Source organism: Mercenaria mercenaria, unplaced genomic scaffold (genome assembly GCF_021730395.1).
Source record: "Mercenaria mercenaria strain notata unplaced genomic scaffold, MADL_Memer_1 contig_3295, whole genome shotgun sequence".
Taxonomy (NCBI): domain Eukaryota; kingdom Metazoa; phylum Mollusca; class Bivalvia; order Venerida; family Veneridae; genus Mercenaria; species Mercenaria mercenaria.
Genome location: NW_026461420.1, coordinates 1 through 24,748, shown reverse-complemented (window position 1 = coordinate 24,748; position 24,748 = coordinate 1). Strand labels below are relative to the sequence as shown.

General features: G+C 36.7%; 2 protein-coding genes across 2 annotated transcripts; both read left to right on the top strand.

The window, feature by feature from the left end:
* Window positions 1-1,728: 1,728 nt before the first annotated feature.
* LOC128552927 (uncharacterized) lies at window positions 1,729-24,617 on the top strand (the record flags this gene model as incomplete). The annotated part of the gene is made up of 8 exons (XM_053534006.1): window positions 1,729-1,999; window positions 3,916-4,060; window positions 7,763-7,964; window positions 12,703-12,861; window positions 12,992-13,150; window positions 13,281-13,439; window positions 24,146-24,328; window positions 24,459-24,617. Coding segments are annotated over exons 4-8 (718 nt in total), but the record flags the coding sequence as incomplete, so codon positions are not given.
* Window positions 1,902-12,780, top strand: LOC128552928 (histone-lysine N-methyltransferase NSD2-like; the record flags this gene model as incomplete). Its single annotated transcript, XM_053534007.1, has 4 exons — window positions 1,902-1,999; window positions 3,916-4,060; window positions 7,763-7,964; window positions 12,703-12,780. Coding segments are annotated over 4 exons (523 nt in total), but the record flags the coding sequence as incomplete, so codon positions are not given.
* Window positions 24,618-24,748: the final 131 nt, after the last annotated feature.

Below are 24,748 nucleotides of genomic sequence, written 5' to 3'. Positions count from 1 at the left end.
CTATGAGATGGAGTCTCATGCGCAAGAACCAGGTCCCTAGTTTTAGAATTACTTCCCTTTATGTTACTATAAATAGCTTATATTGTTACTTTTTATTACTGGCGGTATGAAAAAATAGGGACTACTTTTCTGTGGTACAACATGCATGTTACATCCAATTTTTAGGTATATTACTATTTTGACCTATATCTGGTAAGAATTTTTGTGTGGACTTTTTTTTTTAGCTCACCTGTCATGAAGTGACAAGGTGAGCTTTTGTGATCGCGCAGCATCCGTCGTCTGTGCGTAAACTTTTCCTTGTGACATCTCTAGAGGTCACAGTTTTCATGGGATCTTTATGAAAATGGGTCAGAATGTTCATCTTGGTAAATTCTAGGTCAAGTTCGAAACTGGGTCACGTGCGGCCAAAAAGTAGGTCAGTAGGTCTAAAAATAGAAAAACCTTGTGACCTCTCTAGAGGCCATATATTCCATAAGATCTTCATGAAAATTGGTCAGAATGTTCACCTTGATGATATCTAGGTCAAGTTCGAAACTGGGTCACGTGACATCAAAAACTAGGTCAGTAACTCTAAAAATAGAAAAACCTTGTGACCTCTCTAGAGGCGATATATTTCAAAAGATCTTCATGAAAATTGGTCAGAACGTTCACCTTGATGATATCTAGGTCAAGTTCGAAACTGGGTCACGTGCCATCAAAAACTAGATCAGTAGGTCAAATAATAGAAAAACCTTGTGACCTCTCTAGAGGCCATATTTTTCATGGGATCTGTATGAAAGTTGGTCTGAATGTTCATCTTGATGATATCTAGGTCAATTTCGAAACTGGGTCATGTGCCGTCAAAAACTAGGTCAGTAGGTCTAAAAATAGAAAAACCTTGTGACCTCTCTAGAGGCCATATATTTCATGAGATCTTCATGAAAATTGGTCAGAATTGTAATCATGAGTTTCATACACACAGAAGACATTTCTCTCTGTTTTGCAATATCATTGAAATAAAAATACTACATGCTATATTTCTGATTTATAATTTAAACTTTTAAAAAGCAACGCTAAATTATGTTCTGAGCAAATAAAGGCCAATTTCGTCAGAAAGTTTATAACTTTCTAGGTAAAATAAATGCTGTTTGTAATTATTACATTCAAAGTATTACTGGGCCTTTAAACTATTACTCCAATATGAACTGCTAATTATAAAGATTAATTTTATTAACTTTCATAGGTTCATATGTATTACTTGAATTTCAAGTGTGTGAAATTTCCTTCAACATTTCATTCAAAATACAACAACTGTATCTTTTCCTTGATTCCTCATGCAATAAAACCACCTGACCTAATGTTCATCTCGATGTCATAAGCTTTGATAGGGCGCCAACCTAAAGATGCTATCTGTAACTCTCTGGCATTCCATGTTATTATAATTTCACGCCAATCATTAACCCTCTGACCAGAAATTCTGGGAGAAATTGAAATCTTGGACATTTTAGTAGGACTGTACATGGGTTTATGGCTTTTGTGAACTCAGTAAGCAGGTAAGCATAGTACAGAGGGTGATTAAAAGGCAAGCTTAGAAGATGGGAATATACATGCTACATGGTTTAATGGCTATACATTAACAAGCAAACACCACAATACCACATGCTGGAAGTATTCCTCAGCATTGTCAGAGTACAATCTTCAGGTTAAGCAAGTTAATCAGCACGCATGAAAATGAGATGTTTCAAAAAAAAAAATACCTACCTACCCTCCTAACATTTTTGGCAGTGTTTCCTGAATCGTACATTATTGTTTTAGCCTATTTTCCTCTTGACCTTAAAGAAATGTTTCTATGAATATGAAGTACCTTTATACTTATTGCATTATTAATTGTGGTTTAAATTTACATGTTTTGATAATTTCAGAATGAAGACTAGAAAGACAAAGGAACAGATTCTTCAAGGTTTGCTACAGGGAGACCCAATTTTTTCGAGGAAGGCAAAATGTGAGGATGCTGATATAGGTAGGTAGATTTTATGCTCCAGATGGAAGGCAGATTTATAGCAATCAAATGTGTTGTTAAGGTGAGCCCAGAGTGTTGGGTGATACTGGGTTTAAAACTAAAATAATTTGACCATACAAAAGTCAAGAGAATGCTCGACTGTTTGTAAAATATGTTGCGCTATTTCACATCCTTTTGTCAGCGTCAGCTTTCCCAATTTAACTTTTTGTATATTAGCTGAAATCTCAGTAACCGTTTGTGGGAATGTATCTGGTCACTCCAGGGCTTTTTTATGCCCCCGAAGGGAGGCATATAGTTTTTGAACCGTCCGTCGGTCTGTCCGCAATTTTCGTGTCCGGTCCATATCTTTGTCATCCATGGATGGATTTTCAAATAACTTGGCATGAATGTGTACCACAGTAAGACGACTTGTCGCGTGCAAGACCCAGGTCCGTAGCTCAAAAGTCAAGGTCACACTTAGACGATAAAGGTCATTTTTCAAGATAGTGCATTGATGGGCGTGTCCGGTCCATATCTTTGTCATCCATGGATGGATTTTCAAGTAACTACGCATAAATGTGTGGCACAGTAAGACGACGTGTCGCGCGCAAGACCCATAGGATGATTGGTCATGCAGAGTAGATGACCCCTATTGTTTTTGGGTCACTCCATTAAAGGTCAAGGTCACAGGGGCCTGAACATTGTAAACCATTTCAGATCATTAACTTGAGAACCACTTGACCCAGAATGTTGAAACTTCATAGGATGATTGGTCATGCAGAGTAGATGACCCCTGACCCCTATTGATTTTGGAGTCACTCCGTTAAAGGTCAAGGTCACAGGGGCCGGAACATGGAAAATCGTTTCCAGTCAGTAACTTGCGAACCACTTGTCCCAGAACGTTGAAACTTCATAGGATGATTGGTCATGCAGAGTAAATGACCCCTATAGATTTTTGGGTACTTCTGTTAAAGGTCAACGTCACAGGGGCCTGAACATGGAAAAACATTTCCGGTCCGTAACTTGAGAACCACTTGACCCAGAATGTTGAAACTTCGTAGGATTATTGGTCATGCAGTAGATGACCCCTATTGATTTTGGGGTCAGTCTATTAATGGTCAAGGTCAAAGGGGCCTAGTCATTTTAAATAATTTCCGGAAAGTAACTTGAGAACCACTTGACCTAGAATGTTGAAACCTGATAGGATGATTGGACATGCAGAGTAGATGACCCCTATTTATTTTGGGGTCACTTGATCAAATGTCAAGGTCACAGTAGCCTGAACAGTAACTTGAGAACCACTAGGCCAAGAATGTTGAAATTTAGCGTGATGACTGGACATGCCAAGTAGATGATCTCTATTGCAGCCAACCATCAGTGTCTCTTTCGCTCCTGACCCTTTTTGACTTCTTGCCTAAACGACTTTGCATTGCGGGAGCATATACTATTTACTATATGGATTTGGTTCAAACTTAAAATAGTTGTTCCACATCATATGACACAAGGCCCATAATTCTGGCACCAATTTGCTAACAATTATTCCCCTTTTTACTTAGAATTTAATTTTGATGTATTTTCACTATACCTTTGTTATTACAGAATGGATTTGATTCAAACTTTTAATGCCCAATTTCTACATTGTCCTGCTCTGCTTGCAGAAGGAAGTATTATGCCCTATTAGCAGAGATCTTGAATGTTAGAATTTGTTGTTTTGAGTTAAGTAGATTGTACTTGTTTACACCATGTATTCATTCATTTAACTCTACTTTTGACAAGATTTTTAGATAGTCAAGCTCTTGTTTTATTTTTTTAACATCAGGTTTACTTTCAGTCTGTTATTGTCCACATGAGATTCTTGTTTTAGATGAACACCTACACTTTTGATGAAATTTGAGCAAAAGTTAAGTAGATTTTCAATGACTATTCAATTTTTTCAGGATGGGGATTATTTACAGATGTTTGTTTCAACATTGGGGAGTATATTTGTGAATATAAGGGAGAAGTGATTGACCACGAAGAAGCCAATAGAAGAGGTCACACTGCCTACCAGTTCTCTTTTGAACATCACGGACAGATGCTATGGTGAGGGCTGCATTTTTTCTTGCTTCGCACTTTTATAACAGTATAGTTAATGATAATTGTATTATATATTATATATATATGTATAAATATATTAATAATTTGATTAATAAGTCAGTGGCACATAGTTAAATTTCCCTAGGTCTTATAATCATACACATTACACAAATCTGATAAGGATTGGTGAAGAAATGAATGTGCTTTATGAAAACTTTGCAGATTTCTTCATTTTTGTTATAAATCCAGTAAAATAACTGTGGGCTTTAAATAGAAAGTAAAGGTCACTAGGGCTCGTAGAGCTGCACTGGATACTGGTCTGGGTTGACATTAAGGGATGACTTTAACGAGCAGCAAAGCTTCTTATGCACCAAGTGCTGAAGACACAAAGGAGAAACTGTTTTTAAATTGTCTATATCTGTTTAGTGGTCAAACCTAAACTTAAATTGAAAAGCTTCATGTGTAAACATGAGTCAAGTTAACACAAAGTACATTTTCAATCAGTTCCTTTTCAAATTATATTTAAAATAAGGAAAAAGAAACTAAGCTGCATCATAAAGATCCATAAAAAATCATGCAGTTCTTTTAAATCAAAAGTATATTAGCTTTATACACAAATTGTACAAATCAAGTAGAACTAGGTCAAATTACACCACACACATCACGGCAGCAGGGTTCCTTTTCATCCTACATCAACATAATCTTTTCTTTAATCTTTAAGCAGCCAGGTGCCTGTGTTTATTAGCCCACCATCATCAGATGGTGGGCTATTAAAATCACTTTGCGTCTGTGGTCCGTCCATCCGTTAACATTTTCTCGTTATCGCATCTCCTCAGAAACTACTGGGGGGATTTTGACCAAACTTTGTCAGAATGATGTATTGGTACCCTAGTTGTGTCCGCCTGAAAATCAGACTGGTTCAGCAATTTATGAGTGAGTTATGGCCTTTTGTTTATTTCTATATTTTACATTGATTTATATAGGGAAAAACTTTGAAAACCTTCTTTTCCATAACCACAGAGCCTAGGGCTTTGATATTTGGTTTGAAGCATCATCTAGTGGTCCTCTACCAAGATGATTCAAATTATTTTTCTGGGGTCAAATATGGCCCCGCCCTGGGGGTCACATGGTTTATATAGACTTATATAGGGAAAAACTTTGAATAACCTCTTGTCCAAAACCACAGGGCCTAGGGCTTTGGTATTTTGTATGTGACATCATCTAGTGGTCTTCAACTAAGATTGTTCAAATTATACCCCTAGGGTCAAATATGGCCCCGCCCTGGGGGTCATATGTTTTACATAGACTTATATAAGGAAAAACTTTGAAAATCTTCTTGTCCAAACCACAAAGCCTAAGGCTTTGATACTTGTAATGTAGCATCATCTAGTGGTTCTCTACCAAAGTTTGTTCAAATTATCCCCCTAGGGTCAAAAATGGCCCCGCCCCGGGGTCACATGGTTCATATAGACTTATAAGGGAAAAGCTTTTAAAAAGTTCTTGTCAATAACTACAACATTCATATTTGGACCACATATATATTTTTGAGTGGCAAGATGAACCTTGACATGAGTTGACCTTGATTTTGACCTAGTGACCTACTTTCACATTTCTGTAGCTACAGCCTTCAAATTTGGACCACATGTATATTTTTGAGTGGCAAGATGAACCTTGACATGAGTTGACCTTAATTTTGACCTAGTGACCTACTTTCACATTTCTGTAGCTACAGCCTTCAGATTTGGACCACATGCATAGTTTTGTGCACTGGAAAAAACTTTGACCTTGATTTTGACCTAGTGACCTACTTTCGCATTTTTGAAGGTACAGGCATCAAATTTGGACCATATGCGTAGTTCTGTGTTTCAAAATGAAATTTGACATTGATTTTGACCTAGTGACCTACTTTCACATTTCTCAAGCTACAGCCTTGAAATTTGGACCACATGCATAGTTTTGTGTACTGAAATGAACTTTACATTGACCTAGTGACCTACTTTCACATTTTTAAGGTACAGGCTTCAAATTTGGACCACATGCATAGTTTTGTATTCCGAAATAAAATTTGACCTTGATTTTGACCTAGTGACCTACTTTTACATTTCTCAAGCTATAGCCTTCAGATTTGAACCACATGCATAGTTTAGTGTACCGAAATGAACTTTGACCTTTACATTGACCTAGTGACCTACTTTCACATTTTTGAAGGTACAGACTTCAAATTTGGACCACATGCATAGTTTTGTATTCCGAATAGAATTTGACCTTGATTTTGACCTAGTGACCTACTTTTACATTTCTCAAGCTGCAGCCTTCAAATTTGGACCACTTGCATAGCTTTGTGTACCGAAATGAACTTTGACCTTAAGATTGACCTAGTTACCTACTTTCACATTTCTGTAGCTACAGGCTTCAAATTTAGACCACATGCATAGGATTGTGTACCGAAACAAACTTTGACCTTGACATTGACCTAGTGACCTACTTTCACATTTCTCAAGCTACAGCTTTCGAATTTGGACCACATGCACAGTGTTGTGTACGGAAACGAAATTTGACCTTGAGCTAGTCAATAAGTCTTGAAATTTGGAACACTCAAAAATGGCACATTGGTGGGCGCAAAGATCACTCTGTGATCTCTTGTTTCAAGATGTGATAAATTTTTTGTCACCAAATGTGCCCAATTCAGTTAACACTGGGATACACAAGTTAAATTATGATTGAATTTACAGGAAATTTTGATTTACGAAAAAGAAAACTAGGTTAGTGGCTTTATTATACACTTATATTGATAGTATGTTTTTATAAACTTGTAACATTAATTGAAAAATGACAGAAAATATATTCAGCTTTTGGTCAATTCTGCAGTGTCATGTCTGACACTTTTCAGTTGCACAGAGTACTGGCAGACGAAATTGTGTATTCGAAAATTGTTTGATGATAATACAGGTGACAGGGTTAAGATCCTGGCGCATGCCAGAAAAGCTAAGTCGAGAAAGTCTGAGTGACTCTCCCACTCGCATCGCAACTTGTGACATCCAAAACAAGCACTAAGTCGGCAGTCTATTAATTATCAATTGTGATTAATAGTTTGTTTAAAAAAATCTCTTAATAGGTGTTTCTGTATATTTCCATGTTCCATGGAAGTGAAACTTAGAATGATTATTTTTACAAGTAGACCTACCCGTTTCTACGCCTATTAAATTCAATTTATTATGATATCTAACTGTTGACTCTGAATCATGATCTTCATAATACTTAAAACACATGGTTATTTCATGAGAAACAACTTCAACACCTGTTTTTAATGGTTAAAATCACCAGAAATTTTGGTGATAGGCAGTTTATTTCATTATTTGGTCTACGTAACTGAGCGGTTATATGACCCGTAGCTAGGCTGCCATTTTGTGTGTGACATCATGCTGAAGCTGAGAATCAACTGCTGAATGATTTGACCAGAGCCTTTATATTAAGAATTTGAAAGAAAAACATTTGCAGAATTTGCATTTCGCATCAAAAAGAACCAAACATAACAAAAAAACATTTTTGCCCTCAGGATGGCTGTAAAATTTGTTGGGTCGGTCGGATCACTACAAACAATTTTTTAATTATGGCCTTTGTTTCATTTGATTGTGAACGACAAAATTGTGATGAAATTCAGAAATGAATAAATGTAATTAAGCAAAAAAATGTCAATTGATATTGCAGCATTGATGCATATCATCAGTCAACTGCTGGCATTGCCAGGTATGCCAATGACGAGTGGCAGAAACCGAATTCGCGTGTGGTAAAAGAGGTTGTGAATGGTGAACCACATCTGTTCCTGAAGTGTATTAGGCCAATTACTGTGGGGATGGAAATAAGATATAACTACAACAACAAAGATGCTTTTTGGAGAACTTCGAAAAAGGTAAATTACCCATATTGATTTTGAGATCAATAGTCATAGGTCAAGGTCAAAGTGACCCAGAACAGTCGAACAGTTTCCGGACGATAACTTGAGAACGCTTGGACCTAGGATCACGAAACTTGATAGGGAGGTTTTGTCATAGAGTGTGTTGTATTTAGTACCTTTGTTTATGTTTCAGGTTTCGTACCAAAGCTACAACTATTTTTGTAACTATTAAAGAATTATTTGGTTATTTAGTGCTTAATAGAAAGATATTTGTCTTTATACTTAGTCAAAAACACCTTATACAGTTCAGTAAGTCAATTTAGTCATTGTAGTTGGTAGTCCAAAATAGTAGTATTTCGTAGAATTTACTACCCTTTGAGCATTGATCTCATATTTATGTTCGATTAATCTTCCACTTAACATTCATTTGCATGAATCGATAACCAATCACAACCACACCGCCATATTCAAAAGTGTAAACAAAAGTCGTAGACATTTTGTGCTCAAATTTTCCCCATCTATTGTTTATATACATTTATAAATATACAGGTAATTGTGTGTTTGAATTTATAAACATGTATGTATTGTAATTATGTCTCCCCTAGGAGACATTGTTTTTGCCCTGTCCGTCCGTCCGTCCGTACGTCACACTTCATTTCCGAGCAATAACTGAAGAACCATTTGACCTAGAACCTTCAAACTTCATAGGGTTGTAGGGCTGCTGGAGTAGACGACCCCTATTGTTTTTGGGGTCACTCCGACAAAGGTCAAGGTCACAAGGGCCTGAACATTGAAAACCATTTCTGATCAATAACTAGAGAACCACTTGACCCAGAATGTTGAAACTTCATAGGATGATTGGTCATGAAGAGTAGATGACCCTATTGATTGTGGGGTCACTCCGTCAAAGGTCAAGGTCACAGGGGCCTGAAAATTGAAAACCATTTCCGATCAATAACTAGAGAACCACTTGACCCAGAATGTTGAAACTTCATAGGATGATTGGTCATGAAGAGTAGATGACCCCTATTGATTTTAGGGTCACTCCGTCAAAGGTCAAGGTCACAGGGGCCTGAACATTGAAAACCATTTCCGGTCATTAACTTGAGAACCACTTGACCCAGAATGTTGAAACTTAATAGGATGATTGGTCATGCAGAGTAGATGACCCCTAACGATTTTGGGGTCACTCTGTGAAAGGTCAAGGTCACAGGGGCCTGAACATTGAAAACCATTTCCGGTCAGTAACTTGAGAACCACCTGACCCAGAATGATGAAACTTCATAGGATGATTGGTCATGCAGAGTAGATGATCCCTAACGATTTTAGGGTCACTCTGTTAAAGGTCAAGGCCACAGGGGCCTGAACATGGAAAACCATTTCCAACCAATAACTTGAGAACCTCTCGACCCAGAATGTTGAAACTTCATAGGATGATTGTTCATGCAGAGTAAATGACCCCTATTGTTTTTGGGGTCACTCTGTTAAAGGTCAAGGTCACAGGGGCCTGAACATTGATAACCAGTTCCGATCAATAACTTGAGAACCACTTGACCCAGAATGTTGAAACTTCATAGGATGATTGAACATGCAGAGTAGATGACCCCTATTGATTTTGGGGTCAGTCTATTAAAGGTCAAGGTCACAGTGGCCTGTTCATGTAAAATCATTTTTTGGAAATAACTTGAGAACCACTTGACCTACAATGTTGAAAATTAATAGGATGATTGGACATGCAGAGTAGATGACCCCTATTTATTTTGAGGTCATTTGATCAAAGGTCAAGGTCACAGGAGCCTGAACAGTGACTTGAGAACCACTAGGCCAAGAGTGTTAAAATTTAGCGGGATGACTGGACATGCCAGGTAGATGATCCCTATTGCAGCCAACCATCAGTGTCTCTTTGACTTTCGCTCCTGACCCCTATTGACTTCTTGCCTATAGGACTTTGCATTGGGGGAGACATGCGCTTTTTTACAAAAACATTTTCTAGTTTTTGATTGTGTGCATTCATCAATTGTTCCAGTACTAGTAATTATTGTTTTCCTATGGTCCGATGAAATGTTTATGTTATAGTTGCAGGATCGTATCTGTCGTCAAATACATATCATACGAACCCCAGACTTGAGTTGTCATTACTCAGTCTACCAGCTGGCTAGGTCTGTGACAGTTGGTCATGACCAGCAAGTGACTCCTATTGATTTTGCAATCAGTAGGTCAAAGGTCAAGGTCACAGTGACCCAGAACAGTTAAAATATAATACCATATACTTGAGAATGTTTGGGCCTTAGCTTAGGATCACAAAATTTGATAGGGATGTTGGGTCATGACCAGTAGATGACCCCGTATGATTTTGAGGTCAGTAGGTCAAAGGTCAAGGTCATAGTGACCAAATAATTTCTGTTCCTTGTGCAGTTACTGAATACATCAGGGAGGGCATCTCGTGTTATAAGAGCTCTTGTTTCCTGGGGGGTTATTAATGACTAAGGTCAAGTTCACGGCTTACTTGAGACTGAAAATTTCACATCTTACTCCAGCAACTCACTTGGAGGTTATTTGTATTTTACAAAACAGCTCTTACCTTTCAAGTCTTGAATCTTTTTCTGTTCCTATGCCAAAATGTGTCCGTCGTCTGTATGTCGTCTGTCCGTCAACATTTAGCTTGTGTATGCGATAGAGGCTGTATTTTTCAACTGATCTTCATGAAATTTGGTGAGAATGATAACCTTGATGAAATCTAGGCCGAGTTTGAAAATGGGTCATCTGGGGTCAAAAACTAGGTCACTAGGTCAAATCAAAGAAAAACCTTGGGTATGCGATAGAGGCTGTCTTTTTCAACTGATCTTCATGAAATTATGTCAGAATGATAACCTTGATGAAATCTGGGCTAAGTTGGAGAATGGGTCATCTTGGATCAAAAACTAGGTCACTAGGTCAAATAAAAAAAATACTAATTGATACTTTTTGCTCCAATTTTAATGATAATTGGTCAGAATATTTTTTTCCATGAAATCACTAGGTCAAACATATTTACACCGTTACGGTTTGTTATGGTGTGTTTCTCAGGTGAGCGACCTAGGGCCATCCTGGCCGTCTTGTTTTAAGTTACAATTTTGTTGCGTTGAGGTGACGAATTATGTATACCTTACAGATCATCAAGAAGAAAATGAATCAGTTAAGTATGTAATTTTTTAGTTCATAAAGTTGCACTGAATGTTTTAATTTTTTTATTACTGTTTTTTTTTAGCTCACCTGTCATGTAGTGACATGGTGAGCTTTTGTGATCGTCCGTCGTCTGTTCAAAATTTCTTGTGAATATGATAGAGACTGGCCAGATCCCATTATGGGTTCCAGAGTTATGGCCCTTTAAAGGGCCAGAATATACTATTTTTTGGCTTGTGAACACGATAGAGACCACATTTTGCAATCAACTTAAATCAAACTTGCACACAAGTTGTATTGGCATAATATCTCGGTTCCTTTCCTGACTAGTACGTGACCCATGGGTCAAAAGGGACTATTACAAGAAAATATTTATCCTGATGATATTTAATGTGTATGCCTATATGATCTATGTCAAAACTTGATCTTATCATCAAGAGCAATGGTACTCAGGTGAGCGATGTAGGGCCATCATGGCCCTCTTGTCTTGTTTTTGCATGTCTTGCTACCCAAATTTCTAATAGAACTAAGATTTGTTATTAGGGATGGCAATGAATATTCATTTGTAACACCTATAATTTTTTGGAATACTGTTTCACTGTTTGAATTAGAAAAAAAGTATGAATGATACATAATATGTAAAGGAAGATAAAAAAACATTGTAAACTTACCTGCCAAGCCCGATTCGTGTTATGAAGTATATATGAGAGTTGCGTCAGCATGTGTACATGTGTTAGACATGTCATTGTGTATCATGATATTAAAGACATTAAAATTACTAAAGGCTTGCCTTATTTTTTTTGTCAAATTGATATAAATGGGTTACAAATTTGTTCATTGCAATCCTCACCTCCTGACCCCCTACCCCCCATCAACCCTGTGCTCAGTCTAACCAAGGTGGACAAGATCCCTCCTTGATTCAAAAAACTATTTAATATGTTAATCTTTATCAAGTCTTAAAGCTTTTTATTCAACAAATTCAGAGGGGATTTTGTCCTTGATTTGGATAAATTCCGCAGGGTGAGAATTGGTGGCTCAGTTCCAAGTTTAGCTGTGCATCAAATTTGGTGTCTAAGTAAGTGTTTCAGAAAGCTTATTATGCAATTATTAGTTTGTATTTAAGTTAACAGTGTGTTTCGGCCGGGTATATGATATATAGTGTCATATATTGAATATTTTTTAATATTAAACATCTTCTTTGAGACAGTTGCATTTAACCAAATTTGGTCAGCAGCTTCCTTAATATGAATCTCTTTCAGATCGGTCAGTTAAGAACCTGAAGTCATAAAGTGACCCCACTTAGGTCTCGCAAAGTTATTAGGGCTCTAGGTAGGCTTTGATTTTAGGGATAAGTTACTGATCTAGGCAGCTCGTCCTACAGACTAGTTGTTTTTCAAAGAATTTGTCGAGCCTTTTTCATCTATCATGTTTGTGCTACAAATGATGAATTCAATTTCTTAGAAGTCAGATATAAGGCTATTTATGACCTAACTGATCAGTAACACAGGAACCAAAGGATCAGTGACTGCAAAATGCATTAACGCAGTCAGTCACACTTTCCCTTGATTAAAATGTTGACTTCTTCTTCCAGGTGACGGTGATGCCATTCTTCCAGGTGACAGTGATGTCATTCCTCCACTTACTGGTAAAAGGAAACAAACATCTGTAAATACAGTCTGTGAAACAGCATCTATGGAGAACATTCCCATAATGGATAAAACTGTAGCTGACGTTATAATTGAAGTACATGGTAAGTTGTAGTTCAGCTTGTATTCGTGCCACCCTATAGTACAGATACTTACGGATCGTGTTTTTTATATGGCATGGCTCTCAGACAGTCACTCTCTCTCTTGATTAAAATGTTGACATCTTTCTTTCAGGTGATGGTGATGTCAATCTTCCAGGTGACGGTGATGTCATTCTTTCACTTACTGACAAAAGGAAACGAACATCTGTAAATACAGTCTGTGGAACGGCATCTATGGAGAACATTCCCATAATGGATAAACCTGTAGCTGACGTTATAAGTGAAGAACATGGTAAGTTGTAGTTCAGCTTGTTGCCGTGTCACCCTATAGTACAGATACTTACGGATCGTGTTTTTCATATGGCATGGCTCTCAGTCAGTCACTCTTTCCCTTGATTAAAATGTTGACTTCTTTCTTCCAGGTGACGGTGATGCCATTCTTCCATGTGACAGTGATGTCATTCCTCCACTTACCGGTAAAAGGAAACAAACATCTGTAAATACAGTCTGTGTAACAGCATCTGTGGAGAGCATTCCCATAATGGATAAACCTGTAGCTGCCGTGATAAGTGAAGTACATTGTAAGTTCTATTTCAGCTTGTTTTTGTGTCACCCTATAGTACAGATACTTAGTAGAGTTGGGTATCGCCGCTGAAAATGTATCGCGATATTATTGTGATACTTTGGTTGTATCATGATAAAGTATCACGATACTTACACATAACAGAATGAATGCAGTTTTGAACTGAGTTTTCAAACTTAAACCTTAACAACTTAATCAGGTATGACCACAGATCTTTTTATATGTTTATTCTGTATTACTTCTCTGGCAGTGACAAGATTTTGACTGAATAAACTTTAAATATCAGTAAAATGGTAAAGTCGTTTTGTTGTCGTTACCAACGAATGTGTCGCCTATAAAAAAAAAATGGTGCTTAAAAGCTGTAGTGCACCGGACCACTACAAACTCCCAACAGGGGTACTAGAACGCAAGTAAAGGTAACCGCTTTGAGGAGCTACTGCTGACATTCAAAAATACAAATATTTTGTCAAAGGTTTTTGATTTTTTTTTGATGATTAAAATTTCAACTTTCAGATGAGTCAATATCAGCTGTTACATACTTACACTGTCGAATTCACCATAACAGACATTTAGTGGTTTCAGTAACGTAAGCGGCATGGAACTAAACTAAAATTCAGACAGAACTTGTGGTTTTTGAGTCGGCTAAAGGCTGAAAGCCTTTTGACGAGTCCTTGCTATCCAACGATTCTCTAAATGGACCAAATAACACAGTGAAGGGATGTAGTTCCATTAGATTTCTCAAACTTCAAACAGTTCACTGCATGAATGAAGTTAAGTTGTGTCAATTCCCTTTGCTATGACCAATATACGATGTAATCTGTCATATTTATGACTTGTAATTGTGCAATTCTCGAATGTAACTCATTAAGCATAAATGTGCATTTTAAGAATTGCGCAGGCTTACAAAGCTTGGGTAACATCCAGCGAAAGACAAAAAATAGTTCCAGCAGGGCTCCAGATAAGATGCGTATTAGCATAAATTACGTATAGAAATAATGCAAATACGCATGTCTAATAATTTCTAAGCGTATAAAAACGTATATAAAATTACAGGAACGCACACAATGCTTTTTTAAAAACAAAATCTGAATCGTCTGGATGCGTTAGGTAACATAGCCGATCAGCCTTAATTCTCCCACATTGAACGTAAACACGCATCGTATGATTTCTATAAACTTTGCGTGGGTTGAATTTTGCAGTCAGTAAATGTGTGACCGTTGGTTCGGCAGCTCCAAATAGTTGTGGGGGGAAATTATGCTCAAGTGGTAACTGACCACCGAAGACCGATCAGTCAACAGATATTTTGGAGTGGGGTCATTGCCCCTGTATGGTTGCACAAATGATAAACTCCATGTTTCAGTTCAGTAATTAATTCTTTTATTTTATGATGGACACCAATGTGTAGTTTATGTAATGTTATTTCAATATTTTAGTATAGTCCAGTATTCCAAATGTTATCAAAGTTCTATGTTCAAAATACAGTTAAAGATAAACACATCCAAGACAAGCACCGAAATTGTATTCTATACTGTCAATTTAGTTTAGCGATGTTGCTTGTTCGAAATTACAAAGAAGACTGCTTTTTAGTTGGAAAACAAATTATATGTTTCCAAGGACAATCTCCAGGGTAACCATATTAGCCAATAAAAATTTAAAAGTAATTTTATATTTAAACCAATGAAAACTATTGTAACAAAAAGGTGAAATCATTTACTTAAGAATTTAGAAGTTTACTTAAGAACACATGCCTGGGCTTCACACTTAATCAGCCAAGGAAGCCAAGGTGTTTGTTAACAAAAGCACCTAATGCAAAGTGCTAAAAGCAAAATCTGTTTTATAATCAAAAGTGTTTAGAAAGTGATAAAGTAAAAATTTCTGACATGTTTAAGCAGGAAAATAATAAGTTAAGTAACACATGTCCAAGCAAATAATGTTACAAAATAGAAAAATCAATTTTGAATAATTTTTACTTAAATTCACAAGATTTGAAATTAAAATAATAAAATTTTAATTTATCATTAAAATTTTATGAAAGAATTTGGCTGATTTTATAGCCTGGTTACACATTACCCCTTCTTGAAAAAATGATTGTCCTCAATCATAAAACTTACAACATAACAAATGTAACAATAACAAATTTGCATACAAATATGAATAAAGACAATAATAAACATACAATTCATTTATACAGTGGCAACACACACACGTATCTTCAGGATTTACACAGCGACTGGCCAGTCTTAATTTGCACATTCATTCATCCGTTTGTATATTATTTTTATATAAAGTGTTTGTTTTTCTTTGTTTTTTTTTTGTTTTTTAGATTACATGCATTAATATCATAAAATAGAGCTCTTTAATTGAAGGTAAGTATGGTATGCACATGAAGGAAAACAAGTTAACTTCAAATTTTCTATAAAATGACTTGTATCATGGTGATAACTAGTGATATATTATAGAAAATGTTGCAATTGTCGAAAGGACAACAGTAAAATGCAAAAATATTGAAGTTAAAAAGTAAAACAACAATAATGTTTATTGTAGCCTCCATATACACAGAATTGTCTATAGATAGTGGCTTTATCGCAAATATGGCATAAAACTTGACACTGAATAGCCATGTGATTTTGGAATCACTAAAGTAACATTGTAACATTAATTCAGTTACGTTGTATGATTGCTTTTGCAACTTGTCTAGTTGTGGATAGATTCTAAGTATAATAAGTAACATTAAATAATAATCTACCACTGAAGTATGGTTATCTGCTCATTGGCAGTCATATATAATGTTTCAATTTTGTGTAGTATGCACATTGGCATTATAATGTTGGTTTTGTAACTTCATGTTGTGGACTGATGCAAGTATATCATGGAACAGTAATTGTTCAGCCACAGTTAGTATAGATGAGTGAATCTTTTAGTTCACTATGTAATATTTTATAAATTCATGACTGCATAATTATACAATTTCAATATTGAACATTTTGATTTGTGAGAGACAGCAAGTATGACATAAAACTTAAAGTTGTCTTCACAATAAGTATAGTGTAATTACATTTTGTTATTTTTGCTTCAAATAACATAATTATAATAGTTTGAAATATTTGTAGTGTATTGGCAGTGAGTGACTTCCAGTATCCATTTGTAACATAATTTTGGTCCTCCTGCACTAACTGAAGATGAAGATTCAAGTATTGTTCACTGTCCTTCAGCTTTATATATTTTCACTTGTGTTCATTGACACTTTAATATTTGGAAGCCCATGGTATAGCGTTCTTTGTCCATATTAATAATATCTATCTTGGTAAAGTGAAATTAGAACATTTAGTGGGACATTGCCTCATGCACATTGAAACAGTTGCACTTCATTTTAACTGCAGAGAAACCTATTTATTCTATCAGAACAGCATTGCTCATTTACCTTTTGGTAGATGGTAAAATTAGACATTGTAAAAATTTAAATTTATTAAGATGTTTACATATCTTGGAGAAAATATCATTAACTTTTCTAAAAACATCTGCCCTTATCATAAAATAGTACTGTTATTGTCAAAAATTAGACGTAGTTTACTTTGTGTTGGAAACAACTATCAAACTATACCTTGACAGTAGAGTACAGTTCAATTTACAAAAATATACATTATCTACTATGCATAAAACCTGAATTATTATTTAGAACCTTTGTTTGATTTGAAAATTTTACCAGGCTGCTTGATCTTGGCTGCCATTCTAAACAAAAACTGTCTAACACACTTGATGGGGGCTTGAGAAAATGGAAGCCATACTGGCTCACGAGAGTCAGAGAGATAGACCTTGAAGTATGTTGAATCAAGGGGATCTGATTCATCATTCGTCATGACAGCTCTGATCATTTTGGCTTCGGCTGTTTTTCCATCATCCAACAAAGCTGTTTTGCTCTGCCACAATTCATGGTCTGTTTCTTGTAGGCCGTCAAACAGTGAGTTTAGATATGGCTGAAGTAATTCTTTTCGTTCTGATATTCTGAAAGGTACACCTCTACGAGCAAGCTGATTGTTGCCATAGATAGAATAGATTTCTTGGTTGGATAAGTCATAGTTTCACAGTATCCTACAACAGTGTTCTTTACAGGTTTAATAAGGTGTATTGGAGTGGCAGTCTGTCAAAGAATCTGTGTTGCTTCAACAGAGGACGTTTTCGTTTCTTTCCACTCATAGTTTTGTTGATGTGGTACTCTCTAATGTAGACATCAGGGATGGAAGATGCATATTCCCAGGTGCTGGGTTTGTTTGGAGCCTTCCATTTGATTCTGTAGTAGAGAGTATCCTTGCTGCGTTTTGATGTAATGATTTTTTCTATGTCCTCTGCTGAAAATTTGTGTGTTGGTGTTTGTGCTGTTGTGGATGTTTGTGCTGTTTGTGGTGTTGTAGTAGTTTGCATGTTTGATGTTGTTTGCTGAGGATCTTCTTGTGTATGACTGGAATCATGAGGTTGTGATAGTGTTTCCTGTTGTTGTGACTGTTGCTGTGTTTGTGCAAGTTGTTGCTGATTGTGATTAGTGTCATTTGTGACTTGACTGTTTGATGATTTTGACCGTTTGACCTTTGCTTTTGATTTAGGATTTGCTGGTCGTTTACCTTTGTCCTGTGCATTAGATGTGTTAGTGTCTGTGTGTGTGTGATCATCAGTAGGTAGTTCTTCAGCATTCAAAGGTTCTTCCAGATGTTCATACCCTTCAGGTGGATTTGTTGGCCTGGACTCAGGGTCATGGTAGGACTTGAGGCGAGTGGCGTTAACAAGCACTTTGACTTCCTTGTTATCACTACAGCGCCTCAGCTTGTATGTATTGTGTGGACCATTAAACACAATGTAATATGGTCCAACCCATTTCTTATGCAATTTAGGGGCCATACCTGGAGGAACCTTTGTGCAAAATAACCATACTCTGTCAGCTGGCCTGTATTTGGGTTCTTGAGACCTTTTGTCATATTGTTCCTTATACTTGTCCTGTGCAAGTTTAATGTTTTCTGCAGCTATTTTCCTGGCAATGTCAAGGTTATGCAGAATCTGGGAAAGATGAGTCTTGAAAGAAGCAGAAAGAGTAGTTTTGGGAGTGAGGGCTGTGTCTATAGGCAGACGCATCTCACGGCCGAAAAGTAAGAAGAAAGGAGAGTGTTGAGTTGATTGGGTAGCAGGAGTCATGCGATATGCCATCATAATTGAAGGAAGAAGTTCTGGCCAATCATCCTGCTGTCCCTTACAGTAAAGGCGAAGAGACTGAAGGATTACACTGTTCATTCGCTCCACAGATCCATTAAGTAATGGTCTGTAAGAACTTGTGTAGAACCGTGTAATTTGGAAAAGTTCACAGAGTGCCTTGACAAGCTGCGAAAGGAACTGCTGACCTCTGTCAGACACAAGGACATTAGGGGCTCCATAGCGGCATATGACCTCCTTGAAAAGAACAGCTGCCACTTCAGTAGCCTCCTGTGTGCGAAGTGGAAACGCTTCGCACCATTTAGAGTAGCTATCCACTACAAGAAGTACATATTTGTATTTGTCTTTTGTTGTTGGAAGGCCTCCTAAAATGTCAATGTGCCATCTCTGAAAAAGGTCAACAACAGGCATAGGTTGAAGGGGTGGTGGTTTGCCATGGATGTCCCTCTTCACCTGCTGACATTGGTCACATGACTGTATATATTTCTGGCAGTCCCCGAACATGGTGGGCCAATAATATTTCTGTCTGAGCGCAGCATATGTGCGCTCAAACCCCTGGTGCATGCCACCAGCCAGACTGTCGTGATATGATTTCAAGACATCATCACGCAGAATAGATGGGAACACACACTGTGTAATGAGTTTCTGGTCCTTAGGGATGCCTTTTGTCCTAGGTGTATATAAATGTAGTAAAACACCATGTTCAGAAAGTTCATACTGTTCTGCCTCAGCTACTACCTGTTTTGCTTTCTTAGGTTCGTCTGGGAGTTCCTGTTTTAATTTATAATTGAAAATGTTTCTGTAAAATTCATCATCCCTTTGTAGAAATATCAGGTCCATGTTTTGTGTAATAGGGTCTTCCATTTTCTGTTGTGTTTGGGAGTCTTCTTTGTTTGGTGCTGTCTCAGTGCAGGCAGTGGCTGGAGCTACAGATGGAGTGGGAACATTGTCGTGACTGTAAACAAGTGTCACAGCTGCCAGTTCTCTAGACTTGGTGTCTGAGACCGTACAGACCAGTTCACTTGGTCACTTTGTTCCTTGCCACTTTTCTCATTCGCTTCATGGTAGAGGCGACGCGAGAGTCCATCTGCATTTCCATTAGCACTAGAAGCCTTGTGAACGATCTCGAAGTTGTAGCCCTGAAGTGTCAGAGCCCATCTACCGAGACGTCCTTGGCAGTTCTTAATGTGCTTCAACCACTTCACAGAAACGTTATCTGTGTACACTGTAAAGAAGTTGTTGGCAAGGTAGGGTCTGAAATGTTTCACAGCTTCTACCAGTGCCAACCCCTCCTTATCTGTGATGTGCCATCTTAACTCATGGCCATGTAGTGTTCTTCCGCCGTATGAAATAGGATGTTCAAGACCATTATCATCCAATTGTGACAATACGTAACCAATGGAATGATCAGAACTGTCTGTTGCTAGAATAAATGGTCTATCAAATCTAGGGAAGGCTAAAATAGGCGGAGAAGAAAGAGCTTTCTTTAAAGTCTTAAATGCATTTTCACATTCAGGTGTCCATTTGAATTTAGAGTCCTTTTTAAGAAGTGCTGATAGGGGATTTGCAATTTTGGCATATGATTTAATAAATTTCCTGTAGTACGAAGTCATACCAAGAAAAGATTTGACTTGTTTCACATTTTTGGGGGGTGGGTACTCGTCAATGGCTTTTGTTTTATCTGGGTTGACTTTGATACCATGTTTTGAGATGACATGCCCGAGATATTCAATCTCACGGGTTGCAAATTTGCATTTTGCCGCTGAAGAGTAAGATTTGCTGAGCTTAGATTAGAAAAGACTTGAGATAAGTGATCGAGGTGTTCTTCAAAGTTGTGAGAAAAGACAAGAATGTCGTCGATGTAAACAAGAGCAATTTTCCAGTTAAGATGTTTCAGAACTTTGCACATTAGATTTTGAAAGGTGATAGGAGAGTTCATTAAGCCAAAAGGTAAGCGAGTCCAAGTGTAAACAGATTGATGAGTGACAAAAGCGGCCTTGTGAGCAGTTTCTGGATCAAGTGGTACTTGCCAAAAACCACTCTTAAGGTCAAGAACAGAGAAAATTTCAGCCTTAGCATCAGCAATGGTATCAAAGACGTCAGATATATGGGGAATTGGAAAAGACAATGGTTCCGTGGTCTTATTCAAATCGCGGTAATCTATAGTAAAGCGATATTCGCCATTCTTTTTCTTAACAAGCACCACAGGGCTATTCCATGGCGAATCAGACTCTTCAATGAAACCATGGTCAAGCATTTCTTTGACCTGCCGCTCAGTTTCACGGCGCATATCAGGACTTTGTCTGTAGGGAGCTTTCTTAATGGGCTTAGCATTTCCGGTTTCAATTCTGTGGGAGAATAGATTTGTGAGACCTAATTCAGAGAAGTCCTTTGCAAAAGACTTTCTGTTTTTACCAATGAATATTAAGAGTCTTCTCTTCTGGTCAGAGGTGAGATCAGAGTCATTAAGGCTGATTCCAAGATCTTCTGCAATTTCAATATAGTGCTCATCAGTTAGTGTGTCGGTATGAATAGAATTAACAGATGCAGGAGCTTCAGAATTTTCAGAAGTAGGAAGATCAGTAACTTGCGTGACATTAGCACAGTTAATTTCAGAAAGAACAGAAACTCTAGCATTAGATTTTAAAAAGACGGGAAGAGCAGTTGGATTCATGAGACGGTACTGTATTTTTCCATCCACAACTGTAGAAAGACATTTGCCTCCTGCCAGTTCATCTTTTATTAGATTCTTTGGCGGCTCACACAGCACAGTTTCACCATCCTTAAATTTGTTAGTTTTTAAGGGAAGGATAAATTCTGAGTGTGGAGGTATGACATGTGACGTAAGTGTTTTACCAAAATCAGTTTTAGCAAGATCTGGTGAAATTAAAGAGATAGTGATTTGGTTAGTGTTTTCCTTGTTAATTGTTATAAAGTTAGATTGGAAATTCAGCTGGAATCCTTCTTTCTTCATAAAATCTCTTCCAAGAATGACTGGTTCAGGGAGTGTTGAGAAGACATGGAAAGTGTGTTGAAAGGGGAAACCATCAATAAGGAAAGAAAGAGTGATGGTTCCTAGCACTGAATGGATCTCACCACATACACCATAAATATGAGCAATTTGGGCAGGGTCATACTGAGGGTCTTTAGAAAATTTCTTAACAATGTGCTCACTTATACAAGAAATACCAGCACCAGAATCAAAGAGTGTTTGGTACTGTTTTGAATCAATTTGAATATACGCCCTACAGTTTTGATCTAGAGAAGAAACTAAAGAAATAGTGGGTTTGACCTCACAATCATTGGTAATGTTAGCACAGGTTTGTTTAGAGCACTGCCAAGGAGCCTTATAAGAAGCCATTTTATCTAGAGCACTTAAAGTCTAAATACTAATACAATGGGAAAAATATATATCTTTACAAAATTTACTTAGTCTAGTGAAATAAGTTATAATTGCTGAACTAGTTGAAATAATGGTAAGTGAAAATACTCAACTTTAGGTTAAGTTTGCTTTAAACATTTAAGTTTAATTGTAAAACTTGTAATCAAGTTCGAAACTGTACAAAATAATAGAATTTTTCCAGCACTTGCAAAAATGTGTACTCAAAGTAGAGATTATTAAATAAATTTTACTGAAAATTTGTGAATATAGCTTGGAAACAACAATTTAATGAAAAACTTTGATTAAATGTGTTCAAATTTTCTACTATCTACCATGAAAATACAACAAAAGTAGATGAAATTGTGCAAAAGCTGTTCTGAATAGAATAAAGTAACAAATCAATTGGTTAACAACAACTGTTTCAAATACACGAGAAACAATATAGCACTAAATGTTGAAATTTCACTTACCAAAATATAGCACTTTAAGAATTTTCAATTGTCTTGATGTTTATCACATCATATCTGTTGTTTTCTGGCTTCTTCTGGTCTTCTTCTGGATGACGGCTCTTCTCTTCAAGTAACAGCTCAAATGCGGTCAGTCCCTGACTTCAGTAGGTTCCTAATTTTAGGTTATGGTGGTTTGTTTTTAGTGTTTATGAAATATCTGCTTTAATTAGCTCTGATCCCTCAATTACATTAACAATTCTAGGATTGTCTGTTGCAGTTTATTTTATTAGCATTTTGATCCCCGAGTTTACTTTCAGCACTTTTTGTTTTCTTCTGATTTTGACATTCAAGTCCACAATAGCACTTTCACAAGTTGTTGTAATTCTTCTTCAAAGTTTAGTCCATTTCTCGTATGTATATAATGATCGTACCCGGATTCTCCACCACAAATCTGTGACCGTCGGTTCGGCAGCTCCAAATAGTTGTGGGGGAAATTATGCTCAAGTGGTAACTGACCACCGAAGACCGATCAGTCAACAGATATTTTGGAGTGGGGTCATTGCCCCTGTATGGTTGCACAAATGATAAACTCCATGTTTCAGTTCAGTAATTAATTCTTTTATTTTATGATGGACACCAATGTGTAGTTTATGTAATGTTATTTCAATATTTTAGTATAGTCCAGTATTCCAAATGTTATCAAAGTTCTATGTTCAAAATACAGTTAAAGATAAACACATCCAAGACAAGCACCGAAATTGTATTCTATACTGTCAATTTAGTTTAGCGATGTTGCTTGTTCGAAATTACAAAGAAGACTGCTTTTTAGTTGGAAAACAAATTATATGTTTCCAAGGACAATCTCCAGGGTAACCATATTAGCCAATAAAAATTTAAAAGTAATTTTATATTTAAACCAATGAAAATTATTGTAACAAAAAGGTGAAATCATTTACTTAAGAATTTAGAAGTTTACTTAAGAACATGCCTGGGCTTCACACTTAATCAGCCAAGGAAGCCAAGGTGTTTGTTAACAAAAGCACCTAATGCAAAGTGCTAAAAGCAAAATCTGTTTTATAATCAAAAGTGTTTAGAAAGTGATAAAGTAAAAATTTCTGACATGTTTAAGCAGGAAAATAATAAGTTAAGTAACACATGTCCAAGCAAATAATGTTACAAAATAGAAAAATCAATTTTGAATAATTTTTACTTAAATTCACAAGATTTGAAATTAAAATAATAAAATTTTAATTTATCATTAAAATTTTATGAAAGAATTTGGCTGATTTTATAGCCTGGTTACAAATGGATAAAACTGGAGAAAAGTGTAATCGTATCCGGATATAATATTTTGGGTAAATATCGAGCTGTGTTATGAAATTTTAAGAAAAAAACTAAAAACAAACTGAAACTGGTAGACTATACTGTCAGTACATCAATCATTAGCCGACTCAGGCCATTCAGGCCTTTGATTGGAATATGTAATCAAGTATCGTCCTGTATCGATACCCGAGCATTGTATCGCAATACTGTATCGTTAAAGCAAATATCACGATTCACCGAGGTATCATTGATATCACCCCAACTCTAATACTTAGGGATCGTGTTGTTTAATATGGCATTGCAATCAGTCAGTTACACTTTCCCTTGATTAAAATGTTGACATCTTTCTTTCAGTGGACAGTTATGCCATTCTTCCAGGTGACAGTGATGCCGTTCTTCCAGTAGACAGTGATGTCATTCTTCCACTTACTGGCAAAAGGAAACGAACATCTGTAAATACAGTCTGTGAAACAGCATCTATGGAGAACATTCCCATAATGGATAAACCTGTAGCTGACGTTATAAGTGAAGTACATGGTAAGTTGCAGATCAGCTTGTTTTCATGTCAGCCTGTAGTACAGATACTTAGGGATCGTGTTTTTCATATGGCATGGCTCTCAGTCAGTCACACTTTCCCTTGATTGAAATGTTGACATCTTCCTTTCAGTGGACAGTGATGCCATTCTTCCAGGTGACAGTGATGTCATTTATCCACCTACTGGTAAACGGAAACAAACATCTGTAAATACAGTCTGTGAAACAGCATCTATGGAGATCATTCCCATAATTGATAAACCTGAAGCTGACGTTATAAGTGAAGTGCATGGTAAGTTTTAGTTCAGATTGTTTTAGTGTCACCCTATAGTAGAGATACTTACGTATCGTGTTTTTCATATGGCATTGCTCTCAGTCAGGCACATTTTCCCTTGATTGAAATGTTGACATTTTTATGCCCCT